At 38.8% G+C, this 21050-nt stretch overlaps 1 protein-coding gene across 3 annotated transcripts in view; it reads right to left on the bottom strand.

Moving 5' to 3' along the window:
* LOC108424323 (RNA-binding motif, single-stranded-interacting protein 1) overlaps positions 1-15902 on the bottom strand; it is a 50263-nt gene extending 34361 nt beyond the window's left edge. Inside the window, exon 1 of one of the 3 annotated variants that reach the window (XM_017692259.2) lies at positions 15752-15902. In XM_017692259.2, the coding sequence (XP_017547748.1) occupies positions 15752-15820 (69 nt within the window). In that variant the 5' untranslated portion in view covers positions 15821-15902. Of the gene's footprint in view, positions 1-2248; positions 2565-9512; positions 9626-15751 lie in introns of those variants that run through there. The other 2 variants (XM_017692260.2, XM_017692261.2) reach the window with 2 other exon arrangements.
* Between the last annotated feature and the right edge of the window lie 5148 nt (positions 15903-21050).

The raw sequence follows: 21050 nt of genomic DNA, 5'->3' as shown, positions 1-21050 counted from the left end.
GGACAGGCTCAAGCTCATTCAAATGGTCTGGCAACCCAATGGTACTTGATAATATAGTTCAAAACAGCTGAACAGAGGCTATGAGGCTGTGACACAGCAAACAAGACAGACTCACAAGTGAGTCTGACAAGGGATAAAACACAAATGCAAGACTTCCAAATTCAACAGTCAGACTCTTTGAGTCTTTTATCTAATGAGGCCTAACTCCATCCATATCTTTCTTAAGACAGCAAGAGAGAAGAATGAATCAGATCTAATGAATGAGACAAAACCCTTATGTCAGTTTCTTATATTTAAATACCTTATGTCAAAAAAGGTATGTCAAACTATCATAAAACAAAATCTCAGGTATCAGGCAACGTATTAGTAACCATTTCATGTAAAAACGTTCTGTGATTTGGCTTTTAGAGACATTCATCACTTCAGACGTCTGGTTCCTATCACCAACACTGTAAATGCTCTTTTAGAATGCTGCATTTCACATCAAACCACTTTGAATGCCTCTGTCTACATCTTAATATTTTAATTATACACAAACCATTACAAAATCTGTAGAATTCCTCCATAAAGTTAAAATCCTCATGCAGAGTGTGAACTATTAACATATATTTTTCTCACTATGCTGCAGTCCAAGAAGATGCACTTGTCACATTTTCCAATGTCTGACAGTAAACATTTTTAATGATGTACTGTTCTGACAGTAAGACCCGTTCAAGAAGACTGGATGACATCCTCACGAGACTGGAATGAAACGATACATTTCAACCTTTGCAAAAACTCCCTTTTCACAGAGGAACAGCGAGTTCATTTTTCATTTAGCATCTGTTAAGACTGCTTCTGGGGCAGACCTCTTAAAAAACAAAATTGATTATCTGACCGTTCCACCGGACGACAGACTCTATACCAGGAAGTGTTCCACTGGTTGGGGCAACATGAGGACAAAGAGCATCTTTGAGGAGAGAGTGAGCATTCCCTCTGTCCACTTATGCAGCCCTCCGTCTTTCAGTCTTATGGCCTGAAAGACAGACCTGCCTTTTCTGACCATCTCAAAGCCTGTTTGTTCCTTTCTGCTGTGCGTTCAGCTCCAAGAGCCAGTGAGTGAGAGAGGCAGAGAGAGAGAGAGAGAGGGAGAGAGAGAGAAAGGAGGGGAGAGACCAGACTCTTATCGGCCTGCCCCAGACTCAGATAGCTCGTCATATCCGTGCTGGAAATACTCTGGCCTAGCAGTAACAGGCCTCGCCCTAAAAGCTCCTCACCTCTCCCTGCTCCGTTCACACACTCTGTCACTGCTAAACCTGCCCATGAATATGCATAATCCTCTTGAGTGTCTCTCTCAGTCTCTGTCTCTCTCTCTATCATCCAATTAATCTACTGATGTGCTGATAAATCAGAATTCATAATTGAGAAGGGCACTGAAAGCATGTCATCTACATTTTATCATCATTCAAACTAAAGCAGTTGTATCTTCAGAGGTGATACTATCTAATTCTATGAGAATTGAAGATGGGGCAAGGTCATTCATTCCCAGTGCTCACCTGCCCTCAACCTTACCTGGACAAGAACTGTGGCTAGGGTGCACGTGTCTAGTTCACATCTGTGATTTGTGCTTAAAACAAGGTATATTACTGAGAAAGCTTTACGAACTCATTTAAAACGTAAACTTTTGGTACCAAGTGCAAAAAAAGATATTCTGCATATCACACCGAATAAAAGTGACAATTTGATGTTGGGTTATCAGTTAGAGAAGAGAAAAACTTAAAAAGGGCTAATGCAAAATGAAGCTATCTAATTAAAAATTATTTTCTGAATGAAACACTGTACAAGAAATCAGTATTTACATCACCCATAAAGCGGAAATGTCTCTACTCCCAGTGAGCCACAACACTCTCCACAACCAAAAGGAAATGTCTTCAATATGAAAGGCACACAATAGTTTAAGCTACTGTAAAACAAACCATAATTCCACTAACGCCTGTCTGGGACCTTAAATGAAAGTACAGGCTTAGGATACATGACACTTCACCAAATGGGATGTCTGTCTGTGGCATATGTGCAAACACACAGACCCAGCTGCTGGTGCCGCTGCTAATGCTTATGGTCATGTTATTTCTTACAGCATAACCTCATAACACTCACCTCGCGGGTGAGTCGGTGTTTTTTTTTTCAGAAGCCACTTACTAAATATGAGGTTTATATCTATATACAAACCCACACAACAGCTAAGGCAACGCAAATGAGGTATGCTTACCTGTTTACGATACGTAGTTCTCAGCGGGTTGCCAGAATTCGCAAAAATCATTCTCGAATTGTAAGTATCGACTTTTCCGATGTGAAGCTGATTCCCTGTCAGTTGTTGTCCGTCGCTTGCTTGCTGTAAGCGCTAGAGTCCAAGAGATAAAGGGCTGGCAAAGTTGTACATTTGATTTTACAAAACATAGAGTCCTGTCAACGCTGTTACCGAAGCTCACTTTTACACTTATTCACTCCGCTGAAGCGCAGGGAAAAAGCGCTGTGCGCTGGCGTGCAGTGAGCAGATCTCCTACGGCCGAGCTCAACTTGGCTGTACCGCCCAACCCGTTTGTTTAGCGCCGTTCATTGATCTGCATCGAGTTCCTCACACAACAGCCCCTCCCACTACGGACCGAACCATCGCGCTCTCTGCCATAGGGATGAACTGGATCTGCAGCATACATCTCAATACAAAATATTACGATTTGTGTGGATGTATTTTTGAACATCATAACTAATATTTCTATTTCAATAACTATTTTTGCCAAATGTATTAAAGTAAGTGACATTGTTGCATATACGCTACAAAATGCTCCACCACGTCTCCCTCTGAGTCCCCATTCTTTCCACAGGCGTGCATATTTCACATTCCTCTGCGCGGCCATCAACTACTCTGTGGTTTAGAAATCGCTGTATGTTGTGTGTTTTTTAGGAATGAATTAACTCAAGTTTAGTGCACTGTGAGGAAATCTAATGTAACTAAACTTAATATATCGATTGGGGAAATCCGTTTTCTGTTTTTTTCTTTTCTTTTTTAAGACCGACTGTAGCTAAGCAGGTAGTCTGCATTGTGAGCTCCGTTCTCTCAGGAGACATTGCTGGAAAAGCTTTATTATTTCTGTTCTGACACATTTGAATTGTAGGTCCATACCAAAGCAGATCTTTTGAATATCACATGGAATATGTAGAGAGTAATGACATGTTTAATATTCAAGACACACAGCAGGTTAAGCTACTGTAAAATATGCCATAATTCCTCTTAACACCTGGCTGGGCATCAGTTTAGTTATTAATAAATTACATTTTACCAAATAAGATGTCTAGCCTATGTGCAAACATGGATGGTAATACAAAAATCCAAGGAAAAGATGGACTGTAGGCTAATATCTAAGCCCACAGTTTCATATGAATAAAATGTATACCTGTCTACCAAGTAGAGCTGGGCAATCTGACAATATTATTAGCACGATTAGCTGAATGTTTAACTGGATTTAGTGCAGCACACTGTGTGAAATGTTAAATACAAACAACTGGACTCACGCTTTGATAACAGTTTTTAAACATGGTAATACTTTGTCAGTTCCAACTTACCAGATATACCAAAATATAGTGACATATCATATATCGTAATAACTTCTCAAAGTATCATCATATCACAGATTTGCCACATTTCCCACCTCTACTTAAAAAAGCTGCTGATGGTATTATATGGAAAGAAATAAAAGTTGGGTAAAAAGCAGGAACGCAGATAATAGGTGGATATAGATTTGAAGTCCACAAACAGTGCTGCACAAGTTAAATCACTTGCTTGAAGCAATCTTTCATGCAGTCATACAGCGACTTGCATTCCAGAACAAATCAACATCACAGGGTCTATACCGACCTCTTCATACAGACAACATGAAGCCTAAGCATTAATCACTGTTCCTGAAACAGGTGAAAAGGAAGGAAAGAAAAAATGGACAATTGTACTGACCATCAGACCTTAAGCTGACCTTAGAAGAGCTCCAGTGTGCTGGTAGCAGTCCATTGTGATGCTGAAGCTAAAAAGCAGAATCACTAGCCTGCCTATATTATTCCCTACAAAGGAGACTCTAATCTGCTGGTCAATTTTTCTATAGATTAAATAAAAGAGCACTACCCAAATCAGTTCCCCTTGCTCACTTTTTCCCATTTAACATAAGAGGCGTTACTGGCATCAATGGCATTTAAGAATGTTTACAAAGAATCTGTAATGTCTCATACATATATCTAGTATATTTGAATATGTTTACCCCCCACCCCCCCCGCCTCTCTCTCTCTCTCTCTCTCTCTGACTGAAACTCTAATGGCTTGTCCTCAAACCTCAAACCCGGCATTTCCTGTTATCTACTAAAATATCCCCCGACCTCAGCACTTTCAGTCTGCCGTTCTGAATTCTAATGTAACCTTAAGAGCACACTGCAGTGTGAATAATCTCAAACGCTGCTGCTCCATCCTGTCAGTAAGCTTTGACAATAACGTATACATTTGTTATTCCTTTAAAACCCTTCACAGTAAAACGTTGAGCCTTAGAGGCAATCTCCTCCTCGTCCGTTTGTGTCAGGGGCTTTGGATAAACTTGAAATAACATTACGCAAGCTGCTTCTTGTGACACCGCAAACACAGTGCAATACACACCAGGCAAGAACCACACCAGCTGAGAAACAATAAATCAATCACAGATACATCAGAAACTTTAGTTAGTGTAACTACAAGGAAAACACCTGAGCTCTCTGTGCTCTGGCAAAACTTCATATATTGGGATCTGAAATCATCTAAAGCCACAAACACAAAACGCAGCAAAGAGGTAGCTCTAGCAATGACATTTCTAGGAACAGCTAGTTCTAACTAGAAGATGGCCATATAGAATGACATTTTAGTAGCATTGTAGGGCTTTAAATCAAACAAAAGTTATTCATCCATCCATCCATCCATTTTCAAAGCCGCTTATTGTTTGTAAATATGTCTCATGATATACAAACATTATAATTGATTATAATCAGTGGTTTATAGTCGCCACTGTACCAGTGGTTGGTATAGTGTAGTGGGTAACACCTCTGCCTTCTTTGCTGTAGACTGCAGTTCAAGCACCCTACACTATACCAATAAGAGTTCTTGGGCAAGACTCCTAACACTACCTTCTCCTACCTATGCAAATTGTAAGTTGCTCAGGAGTATCAGCCATGCACAGACATAGGATATCTTTCATGCAAAAATCTGCCAATGCTGTTACATTTTGAAACTGTTTTTGTATATGTATAAAATGGAAATAAATCTACCTGTATTAGCTTTACAGAGAAATATGTAGGGTTACAAATGCAGAAAAATAAACAAAATTTATGCTATCCATTTGTAGCAAACCCATTCTCTAAAGCCACTCAAGCGTCACGCATCATCACAAGTAGTACTTTGGCTAGTGGTCTGTTTCCGATGCCATTAATTTGCATTAAAATGTATTATTATTATTATTATTATTATTATTATTATTATTATTATTATTATTATCATTAATCACTTTAAAAGGCAGGAATAAAAACCTTCAGTGTGTAGAAGGTATGTTTTTCATCTGAGCTTCGAAGGAGGAAAATGAAGGACAATCACAAAGAGCCATGATGCTAATAGATCTGTCTCTAACAGTAATCAAATTTTGGGACAGCTAAACGACCTATGTCAGAGGACGTAAGTGTACTTGTTTAGCTGGGTTTATATGTATTTCTGAAAATAATTCAGATTCACACTAAAATGATCAAACAGAACTGTGATAATGCGCTAAATCGTTTGCTAATAAAAAGAAAAAAATATTGTTCAGTTCCATGAAACATACAAAGTGAGTTTCTGCAGGTAAAAAAATCTGAATCTAAATCTGAACCTAAACGGAGTGTTGAATCATCCCCTAAAAATAAGGTCAGGGATTACACCGTAATGTAGCTTTCCTTTATTTGAAAGACAAAAACCTATAGTACATTAATTTCAGTTCTTATTTAACACAGCAGAATATGAGTCTTTTCCCTGAGCATTTAAAATGACGAGCTGGACAAGCTAAATGCCCACTGCAAAATACAGCACAGACACACACAGTAATCTGTCAGATAAAGTGTGAAGAGGGCCTAAGACTTTTGCACAACACTGTATGTTGCACACACTGCATTGGCAGCCTGCTTCACTGCTGAGTTACAACAGCTAGTATGAGTGAATGCTTTGACTGTAATGGGTTTGACGATTCACACTTGCAATTTTATACTCTTAGTATAGGTTCAAGACAATAAAACTGCAAGTGTAAATTTGAGGTTACTTTTGGGTTTTGGGCTTAATGCTGGAGGTTTACCATCTTAACCGTAAGTTCTGAGTTATGCATCATACACATTTGTTTCAGTACTTATGCTATTACTGAGCATAGCACTACTACACTACACTGAGTGAATGAATGGTCTGATCTATGGATAACGCAACGCTACACACTCAAAGATATAGAATAGAAGGTTGTGTCAGTGACCTAGTGGCATCGTTCTGTGTGAGCATGTGATGCTAGCAGGTCATCAGCAGATGAAAAAAGGGAATATGCTAAATCAGCAGAGGTCAGAGAGAGAGAGAGAGAGAGAGAGAGAGAGAGAGAGAGAGAGAGAGAGAGAGAGAGAGAGAGAGAGAGAGAGGGAGAGAGCCCAATGTGAAATTTAAAGCCAGTTATTTTAAATAAAATGTCAACATGCTGTTAAAAAATTTGAGTATTCCAAATATGACAACACCCCAATATTGCCACAACAGACCTACTGCGGAAGTGACAGCACAACAGTAGGTCCATCTGCATAGCGCCAAAAATACATTCTGTTTCCAAGCTGTCAGAACGTTCACGACTTTGTCTAGCACCAGGAACGTCTAGCAGGAGATCATTCTGCAACGTATACGCGTGCGGCAGAATCAAAGACATCACAGTCAAAGAATTTACTATCTGCAACTCGGCAATGAAGCAGGCTGCTGTGGTGTGCTGCAGCTGTCCATGCATTGTGTGCAATATGCAGTACTGTGCAAAAGCCTTAGGCCTTGATCATACCAGGAATTAGCATAAATACTGTCTCAGAGGATCTGATCATAAGTGGACAGGGAGATGTGTAGCTGCTTAAACCTGGCATTTTCATGTATCTCAAATGTCTCTCCAGTGGCCACTTGTGATCAGATTATGTGGCTGGATGAAGGGGACCTTGCACATTTACTACATGAATCTTTTTCTGCATATGTTATACAAAATTGTCGCATGAGTACTTGTTTATGTATATGTACAGGCTGTTATAAACACTTAGATGAAATAATTGCTAGAGGACACGGAAAAAGAATCATTGCAGATGCTTTGGGTTCTGCTGTGATGACGCAATTGATTAAGGTGGTTCTTTTTTGTTTTTGAGGATGTGTTAGCTTGCTTCCCTGACATCCTTGACCACCTCTGAAGGTGGTGTGAGTCATCAGGTAGGGGTGGGCAATGTGACAATATTTTATCATTACTGTGATACGTTATGCACATTACACTTTTCTGACTTTATCCTGGATGTAGTCAGTAATTCAAGAACCCTAAATGACTACATGTTTCAGCACAAGAAGAGCATAAATTAGTCCAATTTAGGTGTATTTAGTGCAACAGAGTATGTGAAATGTTGAATAAAAACCACTGGTCATCATAGTATTTTTAAATCTGGCATAGCTGATTCTGTTTTTTTTCCCTGCTCCAACTTATCAAACCTTAAAATGTAATACTGTGATACATATTGTGTATTATAAAAACAGATTCAAGTATCATGATGATATACATTTTGTCATGTCGCCCACCCCATGATCATTTCACAGTGTGTCTTCTAGATGCATTGGACCCCATTCACACACGTACTTAGCGCTGTCCACTTATGATCGGATCACCCAAGACACATGTCAACGTCAGGTGTGAATGGGGCCTTAGACAGCCATGAAATAGTTAAAGCTATTTATCTCAGTTGCAGGCAAAAAGCTATATAATGTTGGAATAAATACAAATAAACATTTATACTATAATACTGTGTTTATGAAAAATTATGATGGTTGGAAAAATATAGTTAGAATAACACAAGTTTGATTCCTGATGCCTACCCCTGCAATCACACTGATTGGTTAAAGAGCTCATATAATTATTTCTTGCATTTTATTTTAAGGTCCTCTTATGATATTTGTTTTGGGTTTCTGTACCAAAAACACTATTTATTCATTCATTAATCCTTTTCAAAATAACCATTTCCAACCTCTCTTTATGTTCTGATAGCTTTAAGACTGGTATATGTGAAGGGAGCTAAACTGCTGCAGGCTGAATAATTGAAACAGCTGTCCTGTTTTGTTTTTTTTTAGCTTAATGTCCATATACGGACTGTATTAACTGAGCTGTCTAGGGTACATTTTGAAACATTAGAATTTTTACATATTACAAACTCTTTTATTCAAAAGAGGAAGGTAAATTCAGTTTCATATGGGCCCTTTAAATTCCATCCACAGCACATCTTATTTCAATTAACGAAGGACTGATTAGCTGCACTAAGTACTGAATGGTAAGTGCAAATACTGGGCTACACTGATGTGAGATTTGGAAATGGTTACACGCTGACACACATGCAATCACAACGCATTCTTAATTTGTATTTTAGTCTTTAGTCTACTGCTAGTATTTTCTATATAAATACATGCTTAAAAATAAACAGATTTACATGTAATGCTTTCAGATGCCGGTACCTTTTGCAACACAGTAACACTGTTTATTTGTCCTTAACTGCTACTTCAGTAAAGGAAGCATCTTCCAAAAGCCCCACAGACACACACATTCTGACACACATCCACATTTGCCTGCACAAACAGACTCTCTCTCTCTCTCTCTCTCTCTCTCTCTGTCCCTTTTTTCTCTCACTGTCTCTCTCTTTCTCTCTCTCCCACTCACCTAAGTTCCTAAGCTCTATCTCTCTGCCTCGCAAGGGAACGAGGTGAAAATGAGCTGAGGTCCACTGGATGAAAGCAGAAGTGGTTTTTGAACTCAGTACATTAGTTAAAGAGAGCCCAGCCCAGGCACACTTCTCTCTCTTCCCTCTCCGCTTGAGCACTGTGTTCTGCCCTTTTCCTCTCACACCACATTTCTCTCTCTCTCTCTCTCTCTCTCTCTCTCTCAACCTCAATTCAATTACAAATACAATCCAATTTATTTTGCCATGACAAAATAGTACATCTTTATTACTAAGGCTCTCTCTCTCTCTCGCTCACTCTCTCTCTCTCTCGCTCACTCTCTCTCTCTCTCTCGCTCACTCTCTCTCTCTCTCGCTCACTCTCTCTCTCTCTCTCTCTCTCTCTCGCTCACTTGCTCTCTCTCTCTGCTTCCTCTGATTATTATGCACGTCTTCTTTTTTCGTGACAGTCATAAGACAAACTGTCTGTACATTCTGTGTCAGTAGTGAGAATGTTTTCAAAATCCCCACGCATGTGTTTACCTTCCTGTGTGTGTTGCTCGGCAGCAGCCGAGGGCCCGGACTCTTCAGAGGCGGCCATGCGCTCATCGTCAACTGCAACAGCCACGGCACAGAGTGAGTGTCGCCGTGGGTACATGCACACACACACAAGCTACACAGCTCGGCGTGTTTACGTGTGGGAGGGAGCACGTCCTACTGCCACACAGGAAGACAGAGCACAGAGAGCGAGTGAGAGAGTGAAAGAGACAGGGCTGGGGGAGGGGTCCGAGTGCTCAGTCTAATTAGAAGTACAACGGCAAATGTGGGAAATGCCTATTACATCATTCATTTAATATTAGTACAGACAATAGAAGATGTACAGATATGCTTTTGACCCCTTAAACTGAAAGTGCCTGTATTTGAACCAACACTTTACTCCCATAACTACATTGTTATTGCAGTAGTATGTACTGAAAAATGTATAGTAGTTACTGAATAACTAAAACTATATAACTGGAGAACTATTATTAATATTGTTATTAAAAGAAATCATTTAAAAAATATATATAGATACATGATCAAAATGAATTCATTTTACTACATACTATTGTAAAGATTGAGCATACACACATATAACATAGAATTTGAAAAATTCTATGAAAAAAAAGTTCGCTGTAAAATTTTGAGTTTATTTAACTTTAAAGAATATGTTAACAGATTGTAAAACATATTATTGTTCTGTTAACTTACTAGTTCAATGAATATATTCAAATGCACACTATTATTAAGATGACACATACAGTACTGTGAGAAAGTTATTGGCACCCCTCCTTATAACTCTTGTAGTTATCATCTAATAACTGGTTTGGCTAATCAGTGCCTCATTAAATTAAATCAGACATGCTGGTGATGGAATTTTACAAATCTATGTGCTCCCTGGGGATGTCAAGGAGAAATTTGAAACAAAACGTCTTCTTTTAACCAGCTCAAAAGATATTAACTTCTTTTTTGAAAATAAGAAATTCTTGCTACTTTAATACAATCAAGTTTACTGTGATTTCACCGTTTACCGTTTGCTGTAATTTACTGCAATCATGTTTGTTTGTATTTATTCTAATGTTACAATGAAACAATTTGCTTAAGACTTAGCATAGCACTCTATATACACATAAGATCATATGCTATTATAAAGATCATTGATATATGTACATAGTGTACAAGTCTTTCCAAACTTCATGTCAGGACATGTCGCAGGAATGTTTGGACTGTTCTTTCAGTCAACAAGTGCAATAGCATGACAACAGAAACAACAACAAAAGAAATATGCAGAGGTCTACACTATTACACACTTAATATGGTTGTGGAATATAATAATAACACATATACTGTGTTTAGAAGCAATCCATTTAGCTCTTACCATCAGTGAGAACACATTTACACATTTACTTATTGTTATTTATTATACTTCCAGATATTATATGTTATTTGAATTTGTTCTGAGTCATTACGGCAGCAAGTAAAATGATTGCTGGTTCATTATGGGGAAGTAATCAGTAATAAGAGGTAAATGAGAATATTTTGTTTCTAGTAGCATATAGCTCTTAGCAAGCAGCACAAAGAAGACTTGAAACTGAGTATCCTGACTGCACTTCCCTTACACTGTCTTTTGAGCGACCCTCAATAACTGCGGTTTGTGTAGGGATGCTTTGAGAACACCAGAGTACTTCGGGAGTGGCAGCAGAACAGAAGCAGAGCGGTTTCCACGTCTGATCTACAGCATGCTTCACTTAGCTCTGCTCTCATGGAAAAAAACACAGTAACTGATGCAGGTTCCTCATGATCCACCAGTGCATTATGACTGATAGTTTTAAAACAACAGCTTTGATATACTACTATAAAAATGATGCATATATTTACATAATATGCTACTTTAATGATGGCACATACATATGCATATACATACTACACTACAACAATGACACATACTGTCCTATGTAAAGATTACTTACTACACCATACTATTATAAGGATTGCTTTAAACTCAGTTTTTTCTATGTTTCTTATGTCATAGTATAAATTATGAACTAAATCAAATGACATTGAAATTGACCACTCTTGAAATATGAATTGCAATAATATCAGTTTAAGATATGCACAACAACTAGACCTTTGTTTTTTTTTTTTATTTCTGCCCTGAACTACACTGCATAAAGAAGATGATCATTTTTCTCCCTCACTGTTGGTTCTCCAAGGCCAGACAGCAGACAGGCACATGATGAGGGCTAATGAGAGAGGCAGCTGAGCTGAGTTTAGCTTGTTACACTGAGGGGAGACAGCCTGGTGAACCCCCACACCATATACACACACACACACACCACTGAACATGACCCCTTTAACAGAGCAGCACCTCTTCACCAGGGCTCTGACCAGACACACATACATGTCTACACTACAGAAACACAGCCACACAGAAGGATGATATGAACAAAGTTAATTTCTAATCAGCTTACAAAAGCAATAAGCTTGTGTGTGTGTGTGTGTGTGTATTTAGTATTTATTGTTGTACACTATAATTATTTTGTGTATTTTATGTATTAGTAATATTTAGGTTAAAATGGCTGCATATCTGAATAATTATGTAGAGTACAGAGGTTTCAGATGTGCGTCTATGATACAAAATCAATCCATACACACACGTAATGTGCGTAATATTTCAATATATTTGGGTAGGCCTGTTTACAATTTTAAATTTAATATATGGACGTCAAAGGATTAAAATGTGAGCTGGAAAAGTCCAATTTCACAGTATTAAACCTGAAAATCAATGCATTAATAACGCAGGCATGCTGCGATTATTAAATAAAAATGAACCTGTATATTGCCTGAGGCAAAGCAAATGACACTGACATGTCAGTTCCATTATTTTCTGCGTTCCCTGCTCTGGCCATTCCGTCAGTGGCTCCATTTCTGTTTGAGAGCTTATCACTCTTCGTTGGCGCATGAATAAAATATTCATCTCACACAAAGAGCAATAAATCAATAAACCCTCGAAAAATCTAGGCCACATTTAGCATTTGCAATGCAATCCCTTTTGCAATTGAATACTGGCCACTGGGCACAAGCAATTCAGCACTTACACAATTCCCCTTTATTTCATCACGTATTAATTTAATGACATGTTTACACAGATCAACAAAGGCAGGGCTATTACAGGCTGACCCGCCTGTGTTGGTCTCATTGACAGTGTCACTGCACTGATAGGCTGCTGGAGTGTTTCCCCGCGCTGGTGAAAGAGGCTCTTGGCAGAGTAGTGCAGCAGTGCTACGGGCACCATTGAGCACAGGACCCTCGTTTCACTCTTGTCAAAAAAAGTTCCCAGAATGAGAATCATATGAACACAATGGGCGCTCTTTCAGCCCGCAGCACAGATAATGAGCGCGACCACGCCGTGCTTTAATTGTGTACATTCTGCTGCCAGGCAACTCTTCAAACTTTATTGTAAACATTGTATAGGCCTTTTTCAGGCTCAGCCTAATGCCTTTGTTAGTGCGCTTGGCGTGTAACATCCAATGGCAGCTAATGTGCTCAAGCCCTGCTCCTCAAAGGCCTGTGCTGACATAGCCAGCCCACCAACGAACTAGATATTTTTCTTGGATAACACGAGATGGCTCGTAACCATAAACGAAATGCAGGAGGTTTGCTGGTTTTCCTGCTCCACTGCTGGGCATTTGGACAGAGTTAATCGGGATGGCAATGTTTCAGCTTCAACACAGCAGTAACATGGCTGTCCAAGGCCAACAAGATTCAAACTCTGTGACAAGTTTCAGTTCTTAAGAATTTGAGAACAAATACTTGTGTTATCACTCATTTTCATGTTTGTATGAAGCAAAGCTGTTGTTATACTTGTTGTATACTTCATTTTATAAGCAGAATGGATCTACACATTAATTTCCATTAGAAAACATCTGGGTGTCTTTTCACCTGGAGCCTGGAGTTTTCTTACTGTAGTTATTAGGGCTGTGCAACAAATCAATAGGCCATTGTATTATATTCTTATGTTGCACATACAGAGCAAAATCCCCAATGAATTAACACCTACACATGCAGTTGAATTAACACTTATGGGCCCAGCTAGACACAAATGAATACTGTAAACTTTAATCCAGCACTGGGTATTTTGAAGTGTACAGTCTTTGTGATGCGTATATTATATCATGATATTTATCCATGAAAACAGACAGTCTTCTCTGACCACACTTCCAGAACAGCAAAAAGACATTTTTTTACCTGAAGCAGATTTTTAACATGCACAGTTCTATATTTGGTTATTCCTATATTTGGATACTGATGTACAGTAAAGAGCTGCCAGTGCCATGTCTCAGTAAGCATTTGTGAACACTTCTAACAGTCCTGCTCCTCCCCTGCTCCCATGTCCTGTCAATATGTTCTGTCTCACAGACGTTCAGATCAAAATCAAAGCTCTTTGTCACAGTCTTGAAAGAGATCTGACTGCAAAAAAAAAATTCTGCTATTCATTCCTCGCCTCCCCGTCTGCCCTTATCTCACAAAAGCATCGGAACATGTCCCATAACAGTCATTTATGAGGGCCCGCACCCAGAATAGCATGTAAAAATAGCAACTGAACTAAAGAGGCTCCGGAGCAGGCTAAAAAGCAGAAAAGTCTAATTATGAAAGGCAACCACTTCTTTTCTCAGATATAAGGGACAGTCACATGGTGTGATGGCAGAGATTGCACTAAAATTGGCATCATTAATTCCCTTCACTCTATTGCAGTGTAACAGTTTATGGACTGGGTCCTCTTTCTACAGTCCTGAGCAAGCCACTGTTTAGAGTTAAATGCTCCTTTTGTATATGGCTTGCTGCACGTAAAGTCAACATGCTGTAAAACAAAGCTCAGCACGCCTGCCTGCTTCTGCCTCAACACTCTCTTATACACTTCTAACTGCAGTCCAGCATGCTCTGTCACATATTGAGCTACAAGAGGCCCTGTATGTCCAGTAAAATGCTTCTGATCTCCTTCATGTTAGAGGAAACCACTGAGTTTGCTATTTATGGTCAACAATGTTCTGCCACAAGCTTAATCATGCATTTATGGTTTATTAAAGCATAATGTATCAAAGCTAGATGAAGTAAATAACAGGGTAATGGCCACTCTTTGGCTCAATTAATAATTAAAAGTGAATGATGGGCCATGTGAGCGATGAGACATGTGAGCGCACTGTAAGAAGTTGCTAATGATTAGCAGCATTAGTATTCCTTTCTTTTGGAGGTATGAATTTGGATCTTTAGAATTCTCCTAAATGTTTGCTACATTGTTCAAGAGCAGTTGGAGGAATGCTGAAAAGCTCTGATGACATCAGACCAGATGAAACTGATGCTAAAATAGGTATCTTTTCCACAGACAGCATAATGGATCAGCTCCACCCAAGAAATGCCTCAGTATTGATCTGGGCTGTGGCATCTGCTGTGGACCACACTATGGTCCTTCCCTCTAGAAGAACCTTCCACAGTTTGTGCCTGGCTTAATTTCATCTACATAAGCATGAATCCCCTGGGGCATCATCATGTATAAAAGTTTTGAAACCAGTTTGTTCCAGTGATAGGAGGATGTGATACAGCACATCTGCTTTGTGACCAGATGTTCCCTCATTCATGAATGACCTTTACCACAGCATTCTGAACTACATTAGGAATGAGGCAGAATCATCTCTGGTCTAATCTGCTGCCTGCTTCTTCACAGTGAGCACCAACAACAGTAATCCATTCCAGAAGAAAGGGATACTCTTGAAGCGCTGTGGATACAGGCTACACGCCATCCTGCATGGGTTTTCAACACACTGCTCATTCTAACAAGCTTTCATAGTGGAGAAATGTGTAATCTTTCAGCTCGCCAGCTGGCAGAGAGGCTGTGTAATAGCATTGGAATTCAGAGCCACAGCCAGGAGCAGGACAAAGCCCAGGACTGAGCAGACCTCATCACAACACCACAGACACACAGACTGGAGGATAAAAAGGGGAAAACGCGAAACAAATACAGGAAAAAGACAATTTTCGATAGCAGGCTAACGCCACGGTTCTGTAAGGAGGCAATTTTGAAAGCTCTCAAAACCCACCCTTAACGCCCACTCCCAAGCACAAACTTGACAAAGTTAACATGGTTAGTAGCCTACAGCGTTAGAAGCGTCTCTAAAACGGGCTAGAACAGCTTCAGAGGCAGACATGCTTAGCAGAAGACAGTCAGAGCGCGTATTCTACTATACCTTGGATTGCAGGTATGGGGGGTAGTAATAGGAGTACTGGGGGTACATGTGCCTCCACACCCTGCCCATGAAGATAGAGGTGCGGATACGGAACGGCAGCGCGAGCTGGAGATCACAGCGGCTCTGCACGAGACTGAAACCAGCCAACGAGCTCTACCGGTTACCGACACACACATACACACAGAGAGAGGGAGAGGGGGAGTGTGTGTGTGTGTGTGTGTGTGTGTGTGTGTGAGAGAGAGAGAGAGAGAGAGAGAGAGAGAGTTGTGGGCGGTGGAGCTGCAGTGGAGATCAGCCAGGGGTTTACTTCAGTAGAACAGCACTCATCATCATATCAAGTTCTATTAGGCTCGTAATAGAGGTCATGTTACATAGTGACTCATACGGGAAGAAACACAAATGAACAAATCAACGATACTCAGTGAAAAGTGTTAGCTTTTGATGTTGTTTAACTCTTCAGTCCTGTGCTGTAATCTTATGAAATGAAATGGCTGGAGAATAACAACAATTTAGAAACCAAACGTGTTCTTTTATTCTTCTAACCTTTCTTCAAAAATCTGATGCTTGTGCTGTGTTTATGGATATATATATATATATATATATATATATATGTATGTGTGTGTGTGTGTGTGTGTGTGTGTGTGTGTGTGTATATGTATGTATTTCTACTTATTCTAGTGCCATAGTATTTCACAGACCAAAGCACACAAAATCATTTTGGGTAGTTTCTTTTTATGAAATTTACACTCAATGTAAAGTTCAACAAGCATTTACGATTTATGTAAAAAAAAAAGAAATATAGAGATACAAGGTTTCCTACTAAAAGCACTGATATATATCTCGCTGTGAGTTTTGCAGCACTGTCAGATCCTTGCCTTGTATCCATTTTATTTTTTTATACAGAACTTAAGCCTGCTTAAAATAATGCTGAGTGGAGCAACAGAATATATTGCAATTATGTTTCACATAGAAATGCATTGTAAAGCATAATGACATTGTTTTACAATTATATTGCTTAAACCCTACAAACTAATAATTTGTTTTGCTTAATAAATTAAATAACTTTGCTGGTTCATTTGAATTTTATTATTCTATTCTATTTATTATTATGAGTTTACAGAACATAGCACACAATTACTGTTCTGTTAACTTACTATTTGATATTTAATAAACTTAAATATACGTTTTTAAGTTGAAATGATGTTTTTTTTAAAGTGAAGGGGAATCCCATTTAAAAAAAAAAAATGAAAGTCTAAAGAAGATCAAAAATTGTTCACAGTGATGGTGATAGAACCAGACGTCTGAATTTTTTAATACTTCTAAAAGCTCATGAAATAGTTACAAATATGTTACCAGAAGCCTGAGACATTGTTTTAGAATAGTTTTGGTTGCATTCAAAGAACTAGCTGGAGGTACAAATGCATCCCAGAAAACTTTGAAGAATTTGATTCCAAAATGCTGTACATCAAAACTTTTTTCTTATACAGGTGATAGTTTTAATCCCAATATAGCACTGTTTGATATATGTGAAGCCCATTCCCAGAAATGTAGATTCATCCATCCATCCATCCATTTTCTAAACCGCTTCTCCGTCAGGGTTGCGGGGGGGATGCTGGAGCCTATCCCAGCGGTCATCGGGCGGAAGGCAGGATACACCCTGGACAGGTGAAATGTAGATTATGAAATAAAAAAATTATTGGTGCTACAATGTGTTTTGGATCCTTTAATTAAAATATGTAAAATTGACAGTGGAAGTGATATTACATAACATCATCAGTCAAAGGGGATGAAAAGGGAAGTAAGGTGGGAAAGGGTGGTTTTACTGGGGTGGGTTGGGGGGGTGTTACCAGGGGGATGATGGCTGTGTGATTCAATGCTCCGTGAAGAGGTTTTGGCAATTAGACTTCATGTAGTTGTGTGCTGCTTTGTATGGCGGTCTGGCTGAATGGGGTTGTGGAGTTGGAGCTCAGCCAGAGGCTCATGTGAGAGCGCTTCCTGTGCTTTTCCCAGAGACAGGAAACATCATGTTTGAGTGCCTGAGTAGGAAGAGCTGTGGCAGACCTCAACACTGGAAAGCAAGCAGCCATTAAGCCTTCTATTCCCCTGCAAAATGGAAGAGTCAGACATGAACTGAGAGTACAGTTAAGCATTTCTGTTTAGTTTTGACTGGTATTTGTCCTTCTGCATGTGTGTGTGTGTGTGCCATACTGTAAAAACTGAGTTGTCACTCTTGTAATTTCCCATATTTTATGTATTTGCTAATATTTGACTTTGTGTGGTAAAAAGCAATTTAACTGACTTTATTTAACTGAAATATATGCATTGCATGCAACAATGCAAAGCAAAATTAAATTGGTTAGATGAATAAAATAAATGTTTTCCATCAATCCAAACCTCAAAAACTCAAATTCTGCCCTGCTCCACATTTTGATATGAGACATATGCATGAAAACCCTTAATATCTTACAATTTTAACATTATTTCATGAATCAGTTTAACATCTAAACACCTTTAAACATATTTTTCAATGAAATGTTAATTAAAATGTAATGTACATTGTTTAAATGTCACAATATTCTCATATTCAGCACTCCTATAAATTCTCATTTTTTTATGTATTTGCAAATTATGCATTTGTTCATTTGCTAAACCCTTTTACACATTAAATGCAGCAAGATTGTATAAGTCAGCAATTTCAAGGTATAGTCAACCTAAATTATTAGTAAAATATGGATGAATCATAATCTATTTTATTTATTAATAGGTCTATATAGATTTCACTTTTTACATTTTTTTGTTCCAAACCATGGATTGGTCTGTCCTTGCTTATCTACCGATCCGGAGATAGACAACTTCCATGACACCAAGAAGTCTGGATACAAGGAGAGATCTCCACATAGTCAGGAGGAACTCCATGTCCTTGATCCTTCTTCTGCTTTGACATTGTGAGATGCTAGATGGTTATTTCCACATTTTTGGACTTCTTATCTCATCTTCCTCATGCAATATTTCTTCTTTATAGAGCATTTAGAATGCTGCTGCTTGTCTTTTCCATAACCCCCTAAAATTCTCCCATTTGACTTCTTGACTGAGATCATTTCACTGGCTCAGAATCAGATACGAAGCTCTAGTTTCACATTCCAGGCTCTGAAGGGCTCGGCTCCATCTTGGTTTAGATCTACATGCTTGTATGCCAACTGAAATCTTCATCTTCTGGCGTTCATTGGACTCCAAAAGAAATCTTCCATCCACCCCTGTTACCCTGTTCAGTAAAGTTACCCTATGTTAGGTACAGATGCTTAACACACACACACACACACACACACACACACCCACACACACACACACACACACACACACACACACACACAAAATGCAGCCATCTTATCTTTATGATCATCACTAATACCCTCCTTGGTATTGTTCAAATAACTGAGCTTTTCTGAAGTCAAGCTGCTTCCAATTTACAGGTGTTGAGATTTTTGGTGGTTATTGTGGCCCAATCCCATTTCTTATTTTTACCCCTAGCCCTTATTTTCCAGGGTAGCCTTGACCTGTGGAACTGAGTTTCAAAGGGTGGTTGCTCAAATCTTCCCCTATGAATGGAACAACCGTCAAATAAAAAAGAACATTACTTCATTAATTAGTTACTAGATGTGCTCTATGGGCGCCCCTGCCAGCTTGCAGTGATGGCAGAGGAGGGTAAAGTTCAGCAACCTCGCAGCTGGTCTTTAATTACATTTAGGGCATCATATGCCTTTAAAGAGGTGAGATGTGACATCGTCCACCCCAATTCTTCCTCCGCCCTAAATGGTGCAGCAGTTCTGCCACCCGAGATGCCAGAATGTAACTGCTGCACTATTTTAGGGGGAATGGGAAATTTATGCTTGTTATGAAGAAAGAGACCATACTATATTGAAACAACAGTAAAAGTAGATAATACAATAATACTGAGGGTGCTTTGGTCTCTTGCGCAGCCATCTTGCCAAAGTGTAGCCCTAACACTTTGCTCTACCCCTCTATCTCAACAAAAGTCAGGACACCCTACCTCTGTGTGTGAGTGCGCAAAATAGAGGGGTAAGGGCTAAGTGGTAGGAGCAAGTGAAGAAATGGGATTGGGCCTGTGTTATCAAAAATTAAATCTTGACCTCAGAATTGAAAGTTGCATTGAACTATTGTACTGAAAATATGTGTACCATTACACCCATAGTAATTACATATATGGTGTTGTGCAAAAGGTTTAGGCATCTGAGAATATTATTATTATTAATATTATTATTATTATTAATATTATTATTATTATTTACTATTTATCTGGACAGTAAGTGTTCATTTGCTCAGAAAAAAACAAATACTTACAAATATTATTAATGCAATTGTAGTGATTATAGTTGTGATTTTTATGTCAATATTTTTGTTTAAACTTTTTCAAATCTATCCATTGTGGAAGTATTATTTGTAGTTGTTATATTATACCTGATGTGGTTGACCAGTACATCATTATGTGAAATCAAATGTGCTAGTGATGGAACTTAACGTGTACACACAATCGTTGGGGTATTTTTCAAACTTTCAAATGAAATGCTTGTTACGTCTTACTTTATTTATGTTTATTTGCTTTTATTCTAAATATATGTAATGTTTTTGCAAGCACAAACACACACATGGCTAAGATAAGTGGTTTTAAATAATGTGCTTTGGTTTTTATGGTTTGCACAGTACTGTATAATATAAAATGTATATGCTGCATATGAATGACTCCACGTCCTGACATAAAAACTAAAAAATGTGTGTGTGTGTGTGTGTGAGAGAGAGAGAGAGAGAGAGAGAGAGAGAGAGAGAGAGAGAGAGACAGAGAGTTTAAAAGCTAAAAGCTAGCTGTAATTATGAATTGAGATATGACTGGGCACTGTGAATTAGGTGTGGGACATGTTGTTCCAGGTGACCTCTCCTCTCAGAGCTGCTGCCCCCCCAATCCATTACCTGCTGCTGCTGCTTCAGCCACTTCCCTACTTCCAGATGGAGCCATGTGACACACTCATTTATCACGCACAATCATCTATTATGGAGGTTAGTACGAAACACACACAGGCAGGGAGTGTTCTCTAATACCCCTATCCGTTTAGTACAGCAGTTTCACATATCAAAATTCAAATTATATGTCAATTTTTTGCATTAATTTAATTAAATGTGATGCAATTTTTCATGCGTGTGATGCAACAAATGATAAACAATACTGATGAGAGCACTGGCACCTACTTTGTGGATACAGAAAAAGTACAAGAGAGCAATTTACTTG

This window comes from Pygocentrus nattereri, chromosome 6 (genome assembly GCF_015220715.1).
Source record: "Pygocentrus nattereri isolate fPygNat1 chromosome 6, fPygNat1.pri, whole genome shotgun sequence".
Classification (NCBI taxonomy): Eukaryota; Metazoa; Chordata; class Actinopteri; order Characiformes; family Serrasalmidae; genus Pygocentrus; species Pygocentrus nattereri.
Note: the sequence above shows the minus strand (reverse complement) of the source record. Positions and strands in the feature narration are given on the sequence as shown.